Raw genomic sequence first — 21,047 nt, forward strand, 5'->3', positions numbered from 1 at the left:
TAAGATTACCGCCCCCCCCCCCCTTCTACAGATGAGCACATTAAGGCAGCATTGAGCAGAGCCTAGCTGTGTCACAAAGTTGGGTCTTAAAGGGAGCTTCCTTTAGCCTCATCAGGAACAGCCAGGTGGGCTTGCTGGCTCCCCTACCTTAGGTTACCTGCAGTAGGACCCTTTGATGGAGAACGCTCTGTTCTGTTCATGCTTCCTGAGCCTTGATGGTAGTGGCTGGTAAGTGATAGACTGCTAACAACAAGGTCAACGGTTCAAACTCAGCCAGCCACTCCTAGGGAGAAAGATGAGGCAATCTGTTGCCTTAAAGATTTGCAGCCTCGGAACCCCTTTACAGAGTCGCTGCGGGTTGGTGGGAGTGGTTTCACTATGTTCTGCCATCATATTTCTCCGTCTCATGGCCGCTCTTCCGTTGCCGGCGCAGTAGTCCTGGTTAGGGTTAGGGTTAGGCTGTGCACCCCTCCTCTCCCCACAAAACTGTGCCCAAACTCTGGGCCTTTCTGGAGCGGACACTATTTTGGGGTGGGCGGGATTGTGTCTTTCCCGCAGTGGCCACAGCGGGGTGCTGTTGCTCCGTGTTGGCACTGCAGGGCGGGAAGGGAGTTGCCAGCACAAAGCGGGAGCACGCTGGACTGGCCTTTCTTTGTCTTTTAAACAAGGTTTTGGTTTCTGCAAAGATGACAAGCCAACATCCTCCCCGAGCAGCACCTAGAGATCGATAAAGCCCCTCCCCAGGCCCTGTGGCTGCCCGTGTTTTCCTCTTCCTGCCGCACAATTGCACACGCAGCGGGCCCGCTTTCTGTACCCACTGTTTTCTCCTAGTGTTCGTCCAGATGGCTCTTCTTACAGAACGTCCTATTTCAGAAACGCTGTGACTCTGAAGAAGGTGACATATTGCCATCGTCGTTGTTGTTTCCTGTAGGCAAGATCTGGCCAGAAAGATGTTTAATTCTAGCTGTACATCCTGACTACTGCAGAGAAGTTTAAAAGTGCAGGTGGTGAGCCACGTAGTAAGAACATACTCTAACTCTCTGCCATTGAGTCGGTGCTGACCCAGCCCAGCAACACCCAGTGGGTTTGCGGGAATTGAAAGCCCAGTCTTTCTCCAGAGAGCAGCTGGGGTTTTCAAACTGCTGACCGTGTAGCTCACAGGCCAATGCATAACCACTACACCACCAGGGCTCCGGGCTAAGGACCTGCGTGTTTCTGGATACTCGTGTCTTGTGGGCACCTGTTAGACAAGTAGGTAGTTTGCTCGCTCTATAGATTGGGCCTCTGCTTCGCCAGTCGTGCTCAGTGCTGCTCCATCAGGCTGATGTGCTGGGATGGGTCGCGCCAGACCCTGGCTTGTGGGCATCGTGGTGTGTCTGTTGGAGTTTGCTCTTCTTTGAGGAACTTGTTCGTAGACAGAGCATTTATTCCACCAAGCTTTTCCTCCCGGTACTTGCCCCAGAGTCAGGGGTCTGCTCGCACCACTCAGGTAAGGGGTTGTTTAGATCTGAATGCCCAGTCATTCCTACCTTGCCCCTCACGAGGCCTGCTCCATCACACCCTTCCCCCACCCGCTTCCCTGGGCCCAGGGAGCCTCCCCTCTAGGTCTCCTATCGGCCAGACTGGCTGTTTCCTGAGTCTGAGTGAGCTTTCCTGTAAGGCTGGGCTTGCCAGACTCTTTACTGGGGGATGGCGGGTGTCCCCAAGACCAGGGCGCTGGGAGTAGACACCCAGGGTCTGGTGCCAAGACCAGACATTACTCTAAATTGTGGTACCTTGTTGTGCTTATTTACATACATGTACCTGCGTCTTCCATGAAATAACAGTGTGTGTTGGTGTGTGGTCTATTTTATTCCGTGTAGTTGGGTGAATTCAGTGCTCTGAGATGATGCTCTCATATTGAGCGCAAGTGCCCCAGGGTTTGCTAACTCAAGGTTAGTCATGTAGCTCCCTCGGGAAGGGCAGCGCTGGGCCTCTCCTGCTGAGGTGCCCTTGACCTCCTTCTCAGGCCTTTCTGGCTGAGCAGCAATGACATCTCTCTTGGGATCCTAAACCCAAAGCAGGCCCCCTCCCTTGGAGTCATCTCTGACCCAGCAGCCCTTGGGACAGAGCCCAGCTGCCCCTTGCATCCTGACAGAAGCCGACTGCTGCATCTCCCACAGAGGAGCAGTTGATGAGTGCATCAACTCTGTGCCACCAGGTACTTAAACTCAGAAACCAAACTCACTGCTACCCAGTCAGGTCTGATTCAAAGTAGAACTGCCCCTGTGGGTTTGGAAGGAAGAACTGCTGGTGGGATTGAACCGCTGATGCTTGAAGTCCACAGCCCAATGCTTACCTAAGCACCATGCCCCTAGGGCTCCGGCCTAGAGACTGGGCTGCCGAGGACCTTCCCAGGCTTCCCATATGCAGAGGTGGAATGGCAACTCTGCAGTCTCCCAGAGCTTGTAGTCAGAATTGCAAATTCTCAGGCCCCAGGCCAAACCTGGGCGGGGCCTCAACCTCAAGCCACTGTCTTCTCGTCTCTTCCAATGCAGGCCTATTCTCTGCAGGGTTTCCAAGGCTTTGGAGGGGAACAAGCGGCCCCATCTTTCTAGGCGCTGGACTGCTCACAGAAACTGTGGGCGTTCGATTCTGCCAGGAGCTCCTCTCAGGAGAAAGATGAACCCATCTGTTCCCACAGAGCATCCAAGGAAGCACTTGGGAGCAGTTGTCCCCTGTCCCAGGGGGGTGGGGTCCCCAAGAGTTTCACTGGACTGGACAGCGGTGTATGGGTGAGGCAATTTGGATGCAGGTCAAGTTTGAGAAGCTCAGAAGCCAGACTTGGTGACCACTGTCTCATGCTTGGCACGGGGAATAAAGCTAGAGAGGGGGGTGGGTCAATGAGTGAGTCACCCCAGCTCCGTACAGCCCTGGAGCAGTCCTCCCAAAGAAGGAGTGCTCAGGAAGGTGCCCCCTCCCCCACACTTGCTTCTATGCACACCCTGGGTTTCCCTCTTTCCTCTCTCTGCCGCCGGAGACCTCTGATGTGCACCTCTTTAGATTGCTCGGGTGGGAAATCCTTGCTTCTTGGCTTTGCACAAGAAAGAATTCACGCCGAAGCTTAGTTTGTGATCCAAGTGGGTTTTTATAAAGGCTAGAAGTGACTGAACACAAGCAGCCTCATGGCACTGCGCACCCACGTGGGGGCCAGAGAGAGAGAAAGAGAGAGACCAAGACCAGGCTGCCCGGGACCACAGCAGAGCTGCTGGAAAGAGGGTGGTCTCCTGGACCAGGCTTTTTTAAGGGCTTCCAATGGGAGGTATGGTTGATGGTGCTGGTTGACCCCATTGGCTGAATTAAGCCCATCTGGCCTGATTGGGGCCCACTCAGGTGCACTGCCCCCCTGGCTCGGGGTCTGAATTGGCGCATGCCCTTTTAGCCTTTATCAGCTTCCAACTTCCTGTAGGTGCCCCTTGGCTTGGACAAGAACAACCCCGTTGGGCTAACACACTCTGGAGGGCAGCTGGTGGTTACAGCCATTGGGGCTCTGAGTCAGGACTGGCTGGGCAGGCCTGGCTCTGAGAGGAAGGCCCGGTGGGGCAAGCAGGCAACCTTGGGGGTGCTGAGCTCTTGTTCCAGGCAGCCAGTACCAATCAGTGGTCCACCACCAGGGGTGGGCATGTCGGAGCATCGGCAGGGCCCCCTGGGTGGGTGGGCACAAGGGAGGAGGTGCTTGCGTATTGTGAACAAGGTGTAGGGCCCACCTGTGACCTGCCCTGGCTACACAGGGAGAAGGAGCCTCAGCAGTCCAGTGCCTATTGCCATGAGCGGAGGTGAGACACGCCTCCGCCCTCCACCCTCCTTTACCCTCGTCCAGTGCTTCTCAGCCTTCCTCATGCCTCGACCCTTTAATAAAGTTCCTCATGTCGTGGTGACCCCAACCATAAAATTATATTTGTTGCTACTTCATAACTGTCATTTTGCTACTGTTATGAATCATCATATAAATATGTATTTTTATTGTTAGAAATTGAACATAATTAAAGCATAGTGATGAATCACAAAAATGATATGTCATTCTCTATTGTGAAATATTTATTTCTAATGACAAATAAATGAAATTTTGTCTTGAAGCATGGTGTAGCATGGGTAACAGTCTTTCGGCCGGGTACTCCTATGTGGGTGTATCTGCATGTGGGCAGACTTGCCTGGAGAGATGGATAGAGGAGCAGTGTCTTGATTCTTAAGACCATTGGAAATATATGTTTTCCAATGGTCTTAGGCGACCCCTGTGAAAGGGTGGTTCAACCCCACCACCACCCCCAAGAGGTCGTGACCCACAGGTTGAGAACCGCTGCCCTAGTGTGCCGCCAACCCTCCGTTCCAAGCCACACCCCTTCTTTGCCGGCTCGGTCATCAGTGGTCATCAGTGGCCACACGGACCACTCAGACAATACTCAAAATTATGGGGGTTCGTCAGGGGAGTTCACGGGTCACTGTGTGTCCGGATGTGTACATAGTAAGGATCGTCAGTAGTTCACAGCTCTTCCTCGCCTCGGTCCTCAGTCTGCCCCTCAGCCCATCTGGTTTGGGCCCTGATCTCCAGGGGCCAGGAAGCCACAGCATCAGTGGCTCTGGGCCCTGCCTCGGCCTCTTCAGACCGAGATGTGGAGCGTACTCCATTGAAAGCTCTTCTTCCTCATCCTGCTGGGCTTTCTCTCTATATTCTTGCTTCTGAGATGGCTCTCATTGAATGTTGTAACTGCTAACTCTGAGGTCAGCAGTTCAAAACCACCAGCTGCTCCTGGGCAGCAAGATGAGGCTTTCTACTCTTGTAAAGATTTACAGATCCAGAAACCCACAGGGGCAGTTCTACTCTGGCCTGTAGGGTTACTATGAGTCAAAATCGACTGAATGGCAGTGAGGTTTTTTTTTAATCTCCCCCCCACCCCACCCCCCCAGGAAGAACAAAGGGTAGTGACTTGACTCACACCCTCCAGTAAGGAAAACTCACGATACACCCCACCTCAACCTGCCTCTTAGTGTACCAGAAAATATTTCCCCAAAGGGGGACGATAACCAAGCACAGTCATGAATGCTAGACTTTACGGGACCATCACAGAGAGGAAAAGTAATTGGCTCCATCGCACGTGTCAATCTCTGTCACCTGAACGGACCCATCCACACGGGGCAGGGCTGCTCCCCGGCCTGCCAGACCTGTCTGCCATCACATCTGCTGCGGAGTGCAGCCCGGCCCAGACAGCTGTCTCGTATCCGACAAGCGTAGCAGGGGATGCGCTGTCGGCTGGGCCCGCTCGTGCGCATGCGTGGCACACAGTCATGCTAATCATGGTCGCGGGTACCTGCCCCACAGAGCCCCGGCCCGCCTCATGCAGCCTGTGCTGTGCTAACCCCCAGGACTGCCCTGGCTGCCGGCTTCATGATTTGGTGCCCCAGGTGCCCCTAGCTACTTGAAAGTGGCCCTCACCACCTGCCTTCCCTTGCATGACGGCGGAGTTGGGGCGGGGGTCATTTCGTCATGGCACCAGTTGACCGACCTTGTGTCCGTGGAAAGGATGGGCTGGTGGGCAGAGGCGCACAGGCCTGGGACACACACCCTGCAGGTGGCTGCGTGCGTGGTCTGTGGTGCAGCGACAAGGAGGGAGTGGCACACGGTGGGGGCTACAGAGCGCCCTGTGGCTTAGTGTGGTAGCCCACGCGTGTGCTTTGTTTTGTGGCCCCCCCATAGCCCTGAGGCATTCATGGTGCCCACCCCCCCAGCATCTTTCTAGACCAGCGGTTCTCAACCTGTGGGTCAAGACCCCTGTGGAGATCGAAAGAACCTTGCACAGAGGTCGCCTGATCAAAACAGTAGCAAAATGACAGTGATGAAGTAGCAATGAAAATAATTTTATGGTTGGGGTGTTACCAGGACATGAGGAACTGTATTAAAGGGTCAGGGCATTAGGAAGGTTGAGAACCAGTGTTCTAGACCCACCCTTTCCTCCAGCTCTCACCATGAGCCTCTTTGAAGGTAGAGCCCAAGGTGTTGCTATAAAACCACAGAAACATTGTTAGTCCCGGTAGCCTAGAGAGACAAATTCATGGACACTCGTATGTGTATAAGAAAGAGCTTTATATAAAGAGCAATTGTACATGATGAAAACATCCCAGCCCAGTCTGGATCAAGTCTCTAAGTCCGATACTAGCCCATATGTCCGATACCAATCTATTAAGTCCTCTTCAGATTCATGAAACATACAATGATGCAGAATGCAGGAAGATCACAGGCCAGTGGGTGGGAAATCTTGTGGATCCCCCCTGGTGGTGGAAGCATTTCAGCGCTGGCAGCGGTCTCCACATGGCTTCTCTGGCTCCAGAGATCTGGCTCCATCAGCCTCTCTCCATGTGTCTTCTCCACAGGGAGGTCTCACAGGGAGTGAGCCTGTGTGCCGCCTCCAGCAAGCTATTTCCTTAGCATTTCCAAATGAGGTCATCAAGCTTTTACCTGATTGACAGGCTACACTCCACCCCTTCACTCTGAATCCTCAAATTGACACCAGATTCCGTAACTGCCGCAAACATTTATATTGAAACTCCGAAAAGGTGAAGCTGCTGTTTCTCAGCATACCCTCCTCCCTCTAAGTCTGTACACTTCTGAGGGTAGTGCTTCCATCTCCCCCACGCTTCTCCAAGGAGTTCTTGGAGCCCCTAGCTTTCCACCCGCAAGGACAGCATCCTGGAGACCCAATTGTGCTCTCTTCAAATGGTCTTTGAGTTCTGGGGAACAAGAAGGCTGAAGGGGTAAGATGCGGGCCGGAGGGTGGATGGAGCAAGGCTTCTCAACGGAGTTCTGCCAGGACAACACTCCCTGCCCGTGAGGAAGGAGCAGGTGCTTTGTTGCATGGAAAACCATTCCTTGGCAGAACTTTCTAGTCCTTTTCTCGCCGTGCAGTTTCCCGTTTTCTTAACAGTCTTCCTCATAAGCCCCCGTGACGTCATGGTGACTGTCTGAGCCTGTCTGCTGTCCAGAATGTAGCTGGCCCAGCAGACTGCCTTGGAAACCCCTCTACTGATTGGACTTTTCATTGAAGGCCACTCCGGAGGCAAAGACAAGTGTATCACTGAGAGACCGTGTCTGCAGCCAGGTGCTCACCACAGACCGGTGTTACCTGCTGGGTTGTGTTTGGAATGAGCCCATGCGTGTGTGGAGGGGAACCTAGTTGCCATGTGTTTTGGTTTGCCGTCATGTATGTCTCAACAGTCTAGTTCAGTGGCTCTCAACCTTCCTAATGCTGCAACCCTTTCATACAGTTCCTCACATGGTGGTGACCCCAACCCCAAAATTATTTTCATTTCTACTTCATCACTGTCATTTTGCTACTGTTATGAATTGGGCGACCCCCCTGTGAAAGGGTTGTTCAGCCCCCAAAGGGGTTGCGACCCACAGGTTGAGAACCACTGGTCTAGCCTCTTTCTCACTAGGCTGTTCCCCGGTACAGTCCCAGAGCAAGCTACTGCTGCCTCTCGACACCTGCCACCTCAGAGTGGGCTCTGAGAACTACCTGTCCCACCCTGCCTGAGCACTCAAGTGCGGACGGTTGATGCACTTGGCCACTGACCGAGGTTGAACTCTACCCAGAGGCACCTTGGGAGAAAGGTGCGGTGACCTGCTTCCCAAAGGTCCCAGGTTCGGGAACCATGTGGTACCATTCTCTCCTGACTCACAGGGAATCACCATGAGCCCAAGCCGGCAATTGGTAACCGGCTTTCTTGTCTACGTTATCCAGAGTCCTCTCGCTGAATCTCGCCCGTCTCCTTCTGCACTGGCCCTCATGGAAGGGCTTACGGGTCTTCTGTCTGGAACACTGTCCCATTACCCAAGACACTGTCCTGCCCTTTGCCTATCTAGCTCGTGCCATGCCCCCCCCCCCCACCCCAACCGCTGGGCTGGGCTAGCTCCGTCTGGAGTGTTGCAGCTGTCCCTGTGTGCATCACTGCACCGCGTGTCTGTCACCTCTGATAGGCACTGAGTTCCTGGAGGCTGAGGGCCATCTGTCTTACCTTGTGCCCTCCTCACCCAGCACAGGTTCTGATACGTGGGAGGGGTCTCGAGTATCCAGGTCACAGAAGGTGCTTATGAATGGCTGAAGGAAAGGGAGGGATGCTTACAGAACGGCCGAGCCAAGTGGCTAGGGCTGATGTGGGAACCCGCCTCTCTTTTCTCTGTGCACACCCCCCTCCCCTCCACCTCCTAGGGGAACAGGTGGGAAGAAGCCTGGATCAGAGCGGTGTTGTCCCCTTATCTAGCCACCCCCACCCCCCATTCTGTCCGTCTTCTCCCCATTCATCATTTATTGAGCACCTGGCTCTGCTGAGCCAGGTGCTCGCTGAGTCCCAGGAGAGTGAACATTTGGAGTCCGGAAGACTCCATGGCTCCCTCTTTCCTGCCCGTTCTTTGTCTCCTCCTGTGATGGGGGTTGTGGCCGGGAGGGGAGGGTATGCCAAGCAGCCCTGCGGGCCCCTGGAAAAAAACAAACTCGCTGTCCCCGAGTCCATTCTGACTGAGGGCGAGCCTGTAGGGCAGGATGGACCCGGCCTGGTGGGTTTCCAAGTCGGTCACTCCTCTGGGAGTAGAACACCTCACCCTTCTCCCTCTGTGGGCCCCCGACTCCTGAGATTTCAGTTCAGGAAGACGGGGATCTCTCAAGTTTTCCAGGGAGACACCCGTGGCTCCAAGTCCCCTCTGAAAGGAGCTTTCTCCGTGCCCTAAGAGGGAGGCCTGGCAGGCCCTGCAGCACGTGTGTTCCTGCTTGTTCCTTTGTTCTGCACCTGCTCCCTCCAATCCGTAAGGAATGGGGAGCCCGTGGGGGGTGGGGAAGGGCAGCTCTTACGCTCCCCTGCCCCACCGGCCCATTTGCTGGTGTGATCCTGCGATGTTGACCCTGGAGCCCTGCCGTGGAGGTAGGGGCTGCAGGCTCTGCCAAGCCCACAAACAGGGGCCTGCGGGTGTCTGCAGTAGGGGTCCCTGGCACTGAAGGACAGAGAGACCCGGCTGGTGAGTGGTTCCCATCCCCTACCTATGATTAGATTCCACAGCAGATCCCAGGCATGCCCAGCTTCAGTGGCCCCTGGGGTCTCCGGCTTAGCAAGTCTTGGGGCCACGTCTGACTACTCAGGCCCTGGGTATGTGTGCGAGGGGGTGGGTGGGGTGGGGGAGGGTTGACCTCTCTTGGGCAGCCACTTCCCAAGGACCGTGATCATGATCCCTGAGCAAACACGGGCTGTGCTATCCAGCGCACTCCCCTCGTGGGGTCAAACTGCTGGCCTTGCAGTTAAGACCCCAACGCATCCCCACTGTGCTTCCTGCCCCTGGTTGTGAGGGAAGGACTGTGAGTGGGATGGGCACCCAGTGCCAGCCCTAGCCCTGTCTCTTGTCCATGGTGTGGCCTTAGAGAAACACTTGGCCTCTCTGCGTTTATTATGGGACAGACTAGCCTTGGGCAGCGAGCCTCCAGCTGGGATTCAGCCCAGAGCAGGGAGGAGTGCTCCACGCTGCATCCTTCCAGCACGATGGGGCCAGCTTAGGTGCAGGGAGCCTGGGAGCGTAGCCGACTAGTCCGTGCAGACCGTGGAAGGGCTGTTCCTCCTGCCTTTCTAGTCTACTACCCCAGGCTGGGCTGCTATTTTTATCTGCGCCTGGTTAATCTGTATTGTTAGTTAGGGCAGGAGCAGCCCCCTCAATGCACTTTTGCCCATAATGTTGCAACTCGGAGCTCAGACGGTGACCTCAGCCCGCTGGAAGTGCCTGGCAGGCAGACGGGCGCGGAAACTCACCGATTCCAGTAAACTGGCTATTCTAGCTGTTAGCGAGAACCTTAAACTGGGCAGTGCGGGCACCAACAGCAGGGATTCGATGACTGGAAATAATAAAGTTTCATCTGTTGTTTTTGTTTCCCAAAGTGGGTGATACCGCCCCCAGAGAGGCACGGGAATGGTCGCGGGTTGGGGGGGGGGGGGGAGGACTGCAAAAGCAGATACTTACACTTATTCCTGGATTAGGGAATGCAGTACAAAGGTTTTTCAATGCGGAGGGGAGGGGGTGGTTATTGAGTAATTTTTTTTTCCTAACCCAATAAGCTTGGGAACCTAAGCCCTGGAGTCCCTGGGCTGGCTGCACAAATGATTAATGCGCTTTGGGGCTATCTGAAAGCTTAGGGGGCTGTTAGTCCTCCGCCGTGGTCTGGGAACCACAAGGTGAGTAGTTCGAAACCACCAGCTATGCCACGGGAGAAACATGAAGCTGTTGACTCCCATGAGGAGTTACAGACCCAGAAGCCCCCAGGCGCGGTTCTGCCCTGCCGTACAGACTCCCTGTGAGGATTGCGAGAGAGCAGGGGGGCCAGAGAAGCGAGGCTTGGTGATCTCCATTAGTAAAAGCAGCCATTGACAACCCCCAGGAGCAGGGTTCTACTTGCACACTCGCGACAACTTTTGGGGCGGGTGGTTTGGAGCCCTGGGGGCACCGTGGGTTACGTGCTGCCCTGCTAACCAGACAAGTTGGCACTTTGGACACAGCCTCTCTTTCTACAGAGGAACACGTAGGAAACAGCCTCAGAAACCCGGGGGAACAGTCCTCTGTCTCGTAGGGTCAGGAGGCGTCAGTCACCTGGATGGCAGTGGGTCTCTGTGCCGGATGCCTTGGTGCCTCTGCACGGGAGAAACGCTCACTGTTTACAGCCTGGGAAACCCTAGGGAACCGTTGTCCTCTGCCCTGTAACTGAGTTGGTAGTGACCCAATGGCTGTAGGGGGTTTGCAGTGATTTGCCCGCATTGCAATTGTTCAACTCCATAGCTTTTACATGTGCACATATTATTGAGCCCACCCCTACCCCTGTCGAGAGATATAGCCCTCCCATCTCTCCCAAAACTGCCCCCCTGTCCCTCCCAGCTCTCCTACAGCTGTGTGCAGCCCAGCATAGGGCCTGGGCAGTCTGAGTAGGACTTGGTGTTGAGAGCAGCAGTGGGGTGGGGTGGGGTGATGGGGGTCCTTTATGGTCACCCACGTTCATTCTGAAGGAGACCAGGTTTGCTGAGTGGACCCTGCAAAGCTCAAGTGACTACTGAAAAGCAGAGTTCGCCTGATTCCCAGAGGTGATGCCTGTCGAGGAGAGGCGGCTGTGTGTGTGCGGAGCAAGTGCGAGGTGACAGCCTGTGTGCTGCATCTGAACGCAGCGCTTGTGCCCTCAGATGCAGCCCCAGGCTCCTGAAAGGCCTGCAGGGGCCGTGGAACCTGACCTCAGACAGTGCTCCATCCATCGGGGCCCTCCATCCAGCCTGGGGGAGGAGAGCGCGCGCTGTGACCTCGCAGGCCCGTGTGGGCTGCCCACCCTGCCTGCGGTGCCCCCCTGGCACAGCGTGTGGTCCCAGCCACCCATCAGGGAGGTGCCGCCCCTTCCCTGGCTAGGTGGTCAGAAAGCTTTTCCTCGGTGCAAGCTCAAACTTCCTGACTTCCTCGCTAGGACGCCCTCTCTGTGTGGTGGTCTCCCAGCATGCAGGATGATGACTGCTCTTGTGCCCTCAGATTTCCCTGGGGTCCTCAGAGTCCAACACACACACACACACACACACACACACACCTCTCCCCCTCTCTGTGTGTGGGTCTGACCAGGCCACACACCTCCCCGCCCCCACCCTACCGTGTGTGTGGGTCTGACCAGGCCACTCGTGCTGGGCTGGTTGAGCTCTTGGGATAAGTCCAAGCTGTGTGTCTTTTCTGGTTCTCAGCTCCAAGAAACCCAAGAAACACCTTGAAGTGGCCCCCAAGCCCAAGCCTGCACCCCGACTCACCATCTTTGATGAGGAAGTGGACCCAGATGAGGGGCTCTTCGGCCCCAGCAAGATGCTCTCCCCACAGGGTCCCACGGAGGGAGTGTCCCTCAGAGACCGTGAGTACAGCCCTTTTGCTCCTGGGGTCAGTTCTGTGCCCACCCCAGTCTGTGCACAGGACCGGCCCTGCCCACGCGCACTGGGCTGGGCGTCTCCTCCGTCTCCTGTAGAGAGAGCACAGGCTCTGGATAAGTCTCACCACACACCTGGTTTCCCCCACGCACTGGACCATGCTAGGTCTGAGCAGTTCTCCACACACACAGGGTCGCCGTGGACTGGAATCGACCCCGTGACCACCACCAGCAGCAGCGTTGTGTCTGCTGGCCCTCTCTGGGAGGTCAGGAGGGATTCCTGTGTTGCTTTGAGAGACGCAGATTGTGCTTAGTGGGACAGCACATCCGCCCTGCTGTCGGCAGCGGCTTCCAGCCAATGCATGGCAGACGTGGGTATAGCTCTAGCCCCCAGCACACTGGAACCTCTGTGGAACTGTAGCACCGTGAAAAGCGAGTGTCGTCTACACAGACACCCACGGCAGATTCTATGCAGAAGTGAACAGAGGGGCATCAAGCAGCCTTGGAATTCTGGGAGTTCCCTGGGCCTGCTTCTCCAAGCCCTCGGCCACGTCGCTCCTCCGTGGGATGTCGATGTCCCTCATTAGTTGAGCAAACCTCAGGGAACACCAAAACCTGCTCACCGCTCTGACCTTAGAGAAGATGGATGCACGGGCTGTCCCAGCTGGTGTCACCTGGGCAAGACCTGGGCAGAGCCACCCGAGGGAGGGCTGACTTCACAGGATGGGGCTGGATCACAGGATGGGGCTCTCAGGCAGGATCCTCTTGGGGAGTAAGCTGCAGGAAAGAGGACAGTGGTCAGCTTCCATTGAGGGCAGCTCTGAGCAGCTCCGGGTGGGGGGGGGGCACGCAGAGCTTAGGCGCCTGGGAGGAGATGGCAGGGCTGCAGTCAGAGCAGGTCTGCCCATCACTGTCCCTGCACAGTGGCCCCCAGGGCTGGCATACTCTTGATGGCTGGAGTATGGCGGTAGGAGGTGAGTTAAGAGACACCAGTGGGATAGGAGCCGGAGGTGCTTGGCACAGGAAACAAACAGCTGTTTGACTTGAAAGCAGTTGTGGGGTGCAGACGGAAGGCCTGACACTGGGAGTAAAGCCACAGTATAGGGAGGGCCGAGCCTGAGAGGTGACCCTGGGTGAGCCTCCCATCCCCCAACAACCCCCTTCTGGTTCTTGTGTAAGCTACCATGCCCCTGGCCTGTTCTTTCCTGGTTGTGCCAGGCAGTCCCCCGCCCCCACCCGTACCCTGACAGCTGAAACCTGGCCAGGCCTGCTCTGACCCTCAGCTGCTACCTCCTCTGCAGCCCTGAAGCTGTTTGACGATCCTGACCTTGGCGGGGCCGTACCCTTGGGTGACCCCTTGTTGCTGCCAGCCGCCCATGAAACCGGACGCTCCATGTCTAGACTGGACCCCAGGGATGCCTCCAAGGAGCTCTTCAGGTAAGCCTGCTCGAGCAGGGCTCCACTGGTGCCTGGCTGAGCCCAGGGACCCCTGCAGAGGCTTCCCTGTCCTGGTTCTGGGGAGGTTCTCCAGCCCAGCTTCAGAGGGAAGAGATGTAGGCCCTTGGGGTACAAGAGGCAACTAGGGGAGTCGGGGGAGGATCACCACCCAGAGTAGCTCAGTACCTTTCAGAACAAGAGAATGCATGCTGGCCTGCCCTTCATGCTCCTGGGAGTGTTTGTCTGTTCACGCTCCTACATGAATTCAATATGAGAGGAATTGAATTACACAATTCCACGAGCAGGTGTGACTGCCGTCTGCTGGATTGGGAATGAATAGAAGGGCCTCCCAGTAACACGTGACTCACGGGGCGGGGGCAGACAGACAGTGTGGCCCCATGTGTGCCAGAGGACAGCGGTGCCCCAGGGTTTTTCATGGCACAACCGTCCTGAAGTGGGTTGCCAGGCCTTGCTTCCGTGGTGCCGCAGGATGGATTCGACCCGCCAGCCTTTCAGTTAAGTTAGCAGCTGAGTCCAAATTGTTTGTTTCAACCAGGGACAACTTGATCTTTATAACCATCCCCTGAAGAGCCCAGAAGCTGACCGGTTAACCGTCCCACCGATTCCAATACGTAGCACCCCTGGGTGCTCACAGAGTGGAACGGCCCCACAGGGTTCTCACACAGGCTGTAATGTTTATGGAAGCAGATCTCCAGGTCTTGCTTCTCTGGCACCCCTGGGTGGGTTTGACTGCTGCCCTTCAGGGAGTAGTCAAACACAGACCATTGGCAGCTCCAGCAGGCCGCCTCAGCGTCCCTCACTGAGTGAGGGAGCGCTACACTGCCCCAGCCCACCCACTACCAAGCGCCACTGCCAGGCATGGAACCCCAGGGCGCTTGCCTCAGTCCTGGTGTGCCCCACCTCTGTGTGTGCAGCATGAGCTGGGGACGCCCCACACTTGTGGGCGAGGAGGCTGGGAGACCTGCCTCCCCTGCCTGGGGCCGCATCAGGCTCCCCCAGTCCACAGTTGTCTCCTCCGGCTCGTGTCACACACGTCCACTCCACGTGTGCGTCACCAGGATGCAGGGCGAATTACTGGAAGCCCGGCTGTTGCTTTCCAAGAACCATCTCCGTGGCGCCGAGGTGTGCCGTCCCCCAAGGCTGTCATCTGCACCCCTCGTTAGCAGACACGGCCGATTAGACAGCCCTTAAGTGCCCGCCGAGCCTGAGCCACGACAGTGGCTTCTGGTATTTACATCTCCCCGTGGCCCCGGGCATCTGTTCGCTCTCTTCGAGTGTGCTCCTTCCCGACATCCTGCCAGGCTGGCAGGACTCAGCATGATCATGTTCCTCTCATTAGGGGGGAAACTGAGGCCCAGGCAAGGAGAAACAGGTCACCCCCCAGGGGGAGAGGCAGGCCAGGCGAACACACCCAGCCCAGGGAGCCTGTGCCAATTCCAGGGCTCTGGGCCCGGAGGCTCCGCTACCTGCGAAAGCAGCAGGACAACACGTACGGACCATGTCCTGTGTGCGTGACTCAGGCCCGGGGCCATGGCAGAGACGCCGCCTCTAGAAGGCTCCCGAGGCCAGATGGGGCCGGGCGGTGACTTCCCGGACCTTCCGCACATGGCAGGGGCTCACTCAAGGTGGAGGCTCCGCTCAGCATTGTGTGCCCTTGCTGACCCTGACCCCTGGGCCACCTCCCTTTGTGACACCCACTGGCATCCACAGCGCTGACCCCCTGTTGTCCCCCGGCCTTGACCTCTCAGAGACATCTGTGAAGAGAGAATGAGTTTCCCAAGAGCAAGAACCATGTTCTGTTTGTTTTCTGTCTACTTGGTGACTGTCCGGGCAAGGGGTGGGCTTCCCTAAAACTAAGGAAAGTGTTCTAATCTTCATTCACACGCACGCGCGCACACTCATTTGTGCGCTCACCGCTCCTTCATTCTGGCCGCCCTGAGGGGCTGTGCAGTGGTGTGACCAGCAACACTTGGCATCTGAGCGGCCTCCAGGTGGGAACCTCAGCAGGGACAGAACTTCAGAGCCCCCTCCGTCCCTTGGATGGTTGACCTCCCCCAAGCCGGGACTGGAAGAGGGGAGAATTCCAGATCACCTTGGATTTGTGGCACCGTTTCCTCATTGTGGCTCAGAGACACGCCCCCCCACCCCCAAAGGAAATAAAATTCTGAAAAGGAGGAGCCCTTGCAGCCCCCATATGCTGAGCAGGACCCCCCCACCCCTTCCCACTGTGGCTGGCCACCATACTCCACACCTCCCGCCCCAGCAAATTACCTCTAAAAGGCCACCCATGGCTCTGCCTCGCAGCTCAAATCTGGACACGGGACGCAGCTTTTAGCTGCTGCTCTATTCTCCTATGAGCCCCAGCATGAGGCTCCGATTCCTGGACTTTCTCCTGGGACTCCACCCCAGCCCCCAGTGGAGAACATGCAGGGAAGAGGGCAGGGTGGCACTGCTGCTTGGCGGTGGGACCTGGGTCTCCCCCTGGCTAACCTCCCCCCGTCCATCCCCCGGTTGTACATCTCCATCTAAGTGATTCCAACTCATGGCGAGCCACCCCGTGGGTGCCCAGAGGAAAGCTGCCCCACAGAGCCTTCAACACTGTGGCTTTCTGCCAGCAGATCCCCAAGGCTGCCTCCTGAGGGACCTCCCTGGGTGGGCTTGGGCCAGCTCCACCACAGTTGGGCGACCACAGAATGAAGCCTCCCATGTCACCTCTCTGTGTAGCACAGCTCAGGCTGGCCGATGTCTGTCTGCAGGCCGAGCAGGCTTTCCGTGCTCACTCTTGCGTGCCCTTGCTCATGGGAAGAAGTCAGCCCAGAATCTGGTGGGGAGACCTGGGACCCCATCGCAGGTGATCCCTGTTGGGCAGCCTCTCCTGCCAGAAGCGGAAGCTGAAGTACTGTGCTGGGTACTGCCACCCTCCTGCCAGCCTCATACAGGCCCCAGTGCAGGGGATCCACCCTTTTTGACCTCTGGATTCCCTACCCAGTCCTGTTGCCGTGGGAGCTGGCCCGGCCCTCCCAGTTCTGCTGCCCTGGGATGCCTGCCTGGGTCTCAGCCTCCTCTCCAGCCCCTGCTCTGTGCTGCTTCCTCGCGCCCCAGTGTTGGTGTCAGGCCCAACTTGAAAAGGCCCAGTTCCTCCAGGAAACCTTTCCCGCTTCTCTGGGGCCTTTTCGGCTGGACGCATCCTCCCTCGCCCCCCCCCCCCCCCCCCCGCCTTCCCTTCCTCCTGTGCGGCCCTGAGAGGAGGGGCGGAGGCTGCTGGGCCTTCATGTTTTATGCATGTCTGTTCCACACATGGCAGCTTTCAGGAGAAAATCAATACAGGCCGTATCCCTTACATTTGTAAAGCACTTTCGGTTGGTTATTTTATTTGATCCTTATAGGAATTCATGTGCGGTCGGCAGAGCAGGAATGACCCCAAGTTTACAGACACTAAGGAGGTGGCATGGCCCCGGGGCCCTCCGATGCAGGAGGCAGAGTGAGGCAGAACCTGGGCTTTCTGGCTGTCAACTGTCATCCCCGTTTTTATAGCCTGGTAACCGAGGCTTGGAGACACCCAGTAGGCTGCCCAAGGCCATCTCCAGTCTCCCACCCACAGCTAGTCGACCCTCCTAACCCATCCCCAGCGGTACCGACTTTTGCCTGCTCAGACACCCACTTAGCACAGGAGGACCTCTGCCTGGGGGTGGGCAGTGTCTGTCTGGATTTTCTGCTGGCTGCTGGTCTAGGAAGCTTGGGAGAGTCCACCGCTCAGGGTTTCCAGCATTGGCCCAGGGGGTTTGCATGGGAATGGCCCACTCGACTGCCTTAGCCTCCGGGATGGCATCATTGGACCATCCCCCCACCACGCCGGTGAGAGGTTGGGCCCCTAGGACAGGCACGTGAGCTGGGGTTCCCCTTCAGCCCCGTTTTAAGCTGAGGAGTCCCACTCCCCTCCCTCCCTGCCCAGCGAGGTGAGGACACGCATGCCCTGGCCCAGTTGATCTTAGAGTTATGGGTGCTGTGGTGTTCCTGAATTGATAGGAACACTGAGGCAGCCAGGGGAAGGGCCCTGTGTGGCCCCAGAGCTCTGTAGGTCCTTCTCTGGTGATTGTTTCTAATGACTAAGAGGCCCCCAGACTTAACACACCCTAGACTGGACTGGCCTCGGTGGAGGGCCAAGAGCACGAAGTGTTCTGAATCTTGACCCAGATTTCAGCCCCTGCTGAGAATGCAGACGTTAGGGACCACAGTGGCCTGAGGGCAGGTCTTCCCCAGGGAGGCAGGGTCTGGGTTGGTCCCCACAGCCTCCGGCCCAGCATTGTCAGTTGGGGCTGCCTGCTACTACAGATGCAGTAAGGTTTTAGAGTGTCCACAGGAGCTGTGACCTCCGCATAAAAGGGGCCAGGGAACCTATGTTAACTGTAACCTGGTACAGAAGGGGCTTCCACGCATAAGAGGCTCCCAGGAAGGCAGATACACTCAGGTTCAAATCCCGCTCCTCAGAGTGCCAGCCATGTTGCCCAGAGCAAGCCCCAGTTTCCCACCCACCATCAGGCAGTGGTCTGGGTTTATGAAATAAGTTACTGGATGTGGAAATGCTGGGTCACCCATGTGTTTAGCATGGTCATGAGTACGCCCGTGTTTTCATGCCTGTATGTTGCTGCTTGGGTCTGAGTTGATGCATGTCTGCACTTAGATTTGTTGATGCTGATTGTAAGTCCCCCAAACGGTACAGGTCTTTATATAGGAGCGATCTACGCCTTAATCTTAGTTATGAATAATTGAGACTAAGAAGTACACGTGTGCTGAGACCCTTCAACACCTGCCTCTTACTTGGTCCATGCACACTTGGCCTCTTTGCTTGGAAATCTTTTTTTTGTTTTCAAAAACATTTTATTGAGGGCTCTTACAGCTGTGTAACAATCCATACATCAACTTTGTCAAGCACATTTGTACATATGTTGCCATCATTTTTTTCTAGACATTTCTTTTTTATTTTTTGACATTTATTTTCTAATGAGCCCTTGGTGTCAGCTCCTCCCGCCCTTCCCCTGCCCCGTCTTCTATATTTTCTGTGCTGTCCTTTTACCCATAAATCAAGCTTGGAGTCATTTTTCCCAAACTGTTCAATCCATATCGCAGGAGATGTGACGTACAGTGCCTCTGGCTTCTTATCATCACCAAATGGAGGGGGAAATGCCACGAAGCTTGAACACTTCATGGATGGAGGTTACCGATAGGGCCATCCAGAAGGTTCTGGGTTCGCTTATCTGGGGCCACTGGAAAAGGCAGATAGATTACAGGTCACTGTCCATTTGCTGAAGCCCTCATGCTTCCTGGCACTGAGACTAATGAGGCTGGAGCAAACACCTTCATCTTCATGAGATTCACAAGCTACGTCGAACACAGACTGTACAAAGTCAGGCTGCTTTCCGCATGTCAGTGTCTACACGAAAACAGCAGTCCTCCCTCCACGAAGTGGTGACACCATTGTAGGGAACGCATCCACTGCGGAACGTACCATTCAACTAAATAATAAAGTCGGGAATTTTGGTGAAGGTGCTTTGTGAAAGTGAGACTGGCAGCGTTTCCACTTTGAGATCTCTTTGTGTAGGCAGAGAGTTACAACACCCAGTATTGGACGTCTCATGACGGTATCCTGGTTACTGCTTTCATGTTTACCAGATAATCACCACGGCAGTGGGTCTGCTGCTGAGATGTTATTGGGAAACAAAGCACTGGTCAGTGCTGCTAGGGGCAACCGGGCCTTGCCAACATGCTAGGAGAAAAACCCAAGAACCTCAGAAGAGGATTAATGATGCTTCTGCAGAAGGGACCGTGTTTGGTGGTAATAGACGCACAAGCGGCCGGTGTGTGTGCACGCAACTATTCATGCTGCCTCTAGGAAATCCACCTTGGGGGCATAGTGGTTATGCATAGTTCTTAACGACTAGCCGCTCTGCGGGAGAAAGACGGGGCTTTCTATTCCCAGAAAGGGTTCCAGCCTTGGAAACTCATAGGATAGGGGCAGCTCTGCCCTGTCCCAAAGGGTCGCTATGAGTCGGCATTGACTCCATGGCATTGAGTCTTGTCTATGAGGTCCACGCATAGCATCATCAGCCCCGTGGGCATAGTGGGTTATATGAAGGGAGGGGATCGAGCCGGCTGGTACTTGGCAAATGGCAGGATCTTTCCCAATAGTATAAAATGGTAAAAGAAGGCTGCCTTTGTTTTGATCGATTGTGCCTTATTCAGTGCATTTGGAATCTACTGCAACAATGATTTACCTAAATAGATAAATACATCTCCTACTAGAAAGATTGGTCAACTGAATTTCGGCATCTTCTGGAATCTTCTTTTTAAATTGTTTTATTGGGGGCTCATAGAACTCTTATCATAATCCATATACATCCATTGTGTCAAGTATATTTGTACACTTGTTGCCATCATCATTCTCAAAACAATTTCTTTCTACTTGAGCCCTTGGTATCAGCTCATTTTTTCCCTCCCTCCCCATTTCCCCTCCCTCACGAGCCCTTGATAATTTCTAAGTTATTATTTTGTCATGTCTTACACTGTCTGACATCTCAACTATTCACCCACTTTTCTGTTTTCCCCCAGGGAGGGGTTGATATGTAGATTTTTGTGATCAGTTCCCTCTTTCTACCCCACCTTCTGTTTAGCCTCATGTTATTGCTACTGTTATTGGTCCTGAGGAGTTTATCTGTCCTGGACTCCCTGTGTTTCCAGCTCTTATCCGTACCAGTGTACATCCTCTAGTCTAGTTGGATTTATAAGATAAAATTGGGATCACAATAGTGGGAGAGAGGAAGCATTTGAGAACTAGAGGAAAGTTGTTATGTTTCATCGGTGCTATACTGCACCCTGACTGGTCTGTCTCCTCCCTGCAATCGTTCTGTAAGGGGATGTCCACTTGCTTACAGATGGGCTTTAGGACCCCACTTCACATCCCTCCTCATTCACAATGATATTTTTTGTTCTTTGATGCCTGGTACCTAATCCCATCAACACCTCCTGATCACACAGCCTGGTGTGTTTATTCCATGTCTGCTTTTTTGCTTCTCAGGTAGATGGTCAATTGTTTATCTTCAAGCCTTTAAGACCCCAGAGGCTATATCTTTTGATAGCCGGCCACCATCAACTTTCTCCACCACATTTGCTTATGTACCCACTTTGTCTTCAGGGATTGTGTTGGGAAGGTGAACATCATGGAAAGCCTGTTTAGTAGAACAAAGTGTTCTTGCATTGAGGAATTGCTTGAGTAGAGGCCTAATGTCCATCTATTACCTTACTACAAAGTCTATAAATATATGCACATAGATCTATTTCCCCATCATAATATATAAGTATATTTACATATGTACATGCCTATATTTAGACCTCTATAAATGTCCTTTGCCTCCTAGTTCTTTCCTCTATTTCCTTTTACTTTCCTCTTGTTCCACTATCATGCTCAGCCTTCATTTGGATTTCAATAATTCCTCTCAGTTACATTGCCCTTGATCGAGCCCTACCAGGCCTCCTCCTCTCCATTGATTTTGGATCACTTGTTCCGTTGTCCCTGGGGTTGCTAGCACCATTTCCTTCCCCCTGCCTCTCCCTCTCCCATGTCTCCCCGGAACTGTTGTTCCCATTGTTTTC

General features: G+C 55.0%; 1 protein-coding gene across 3 annotated transcripts in view; it reads left to right on the forward strand.

Annotated features, from left to right (window-relative positions):
- Window positions 1-21,047, forward strand: part of HS1BP3 (HCLS1 binding protein 3) — a 76,157-nt gene that overhangs the window by 50,278 nt on the left and 4,832 nt on the right. For all 3 annotated transcript variants that reach the window (XR_012785761.1, XM_075557064.1, XM_075557062.1), the window contains exons 5-6: window positions 11,770-11,930; window positions 13,244-13,379. Coding sequence is in view for 2 of the 3 variants with exons in the window: in XM_075557064.1 (XP_075413179.1) it covers window positions 11,770-11,930; window positions 13,244-13,379 (297 nt within the window). In the remaining variant the exon portion in view is untranslated. The remainder of the gene's footprint in view (window positions 1-11,769; window positions 11,931-13,243; window positions 13,380-21,047) is intronic.

The sequence above is a fragment of the Tenrec ecaudatus genome, chromosome 8 (assembly GCF_050624435.1).
Source record: "Tenrec ecaudatus isolate mTenEca1 chromosome 8, mTenEca1.hap1, whole genome shotgun sequence".
In the NCBI taxonomy this organism is placed as follows: domain Eukaryota; kingdom Metazoa; phylum Chordata; class Mammalia; order Afrosoricida; family Tenrecidae; genus Tenrec; species Tenrec ecaudatus.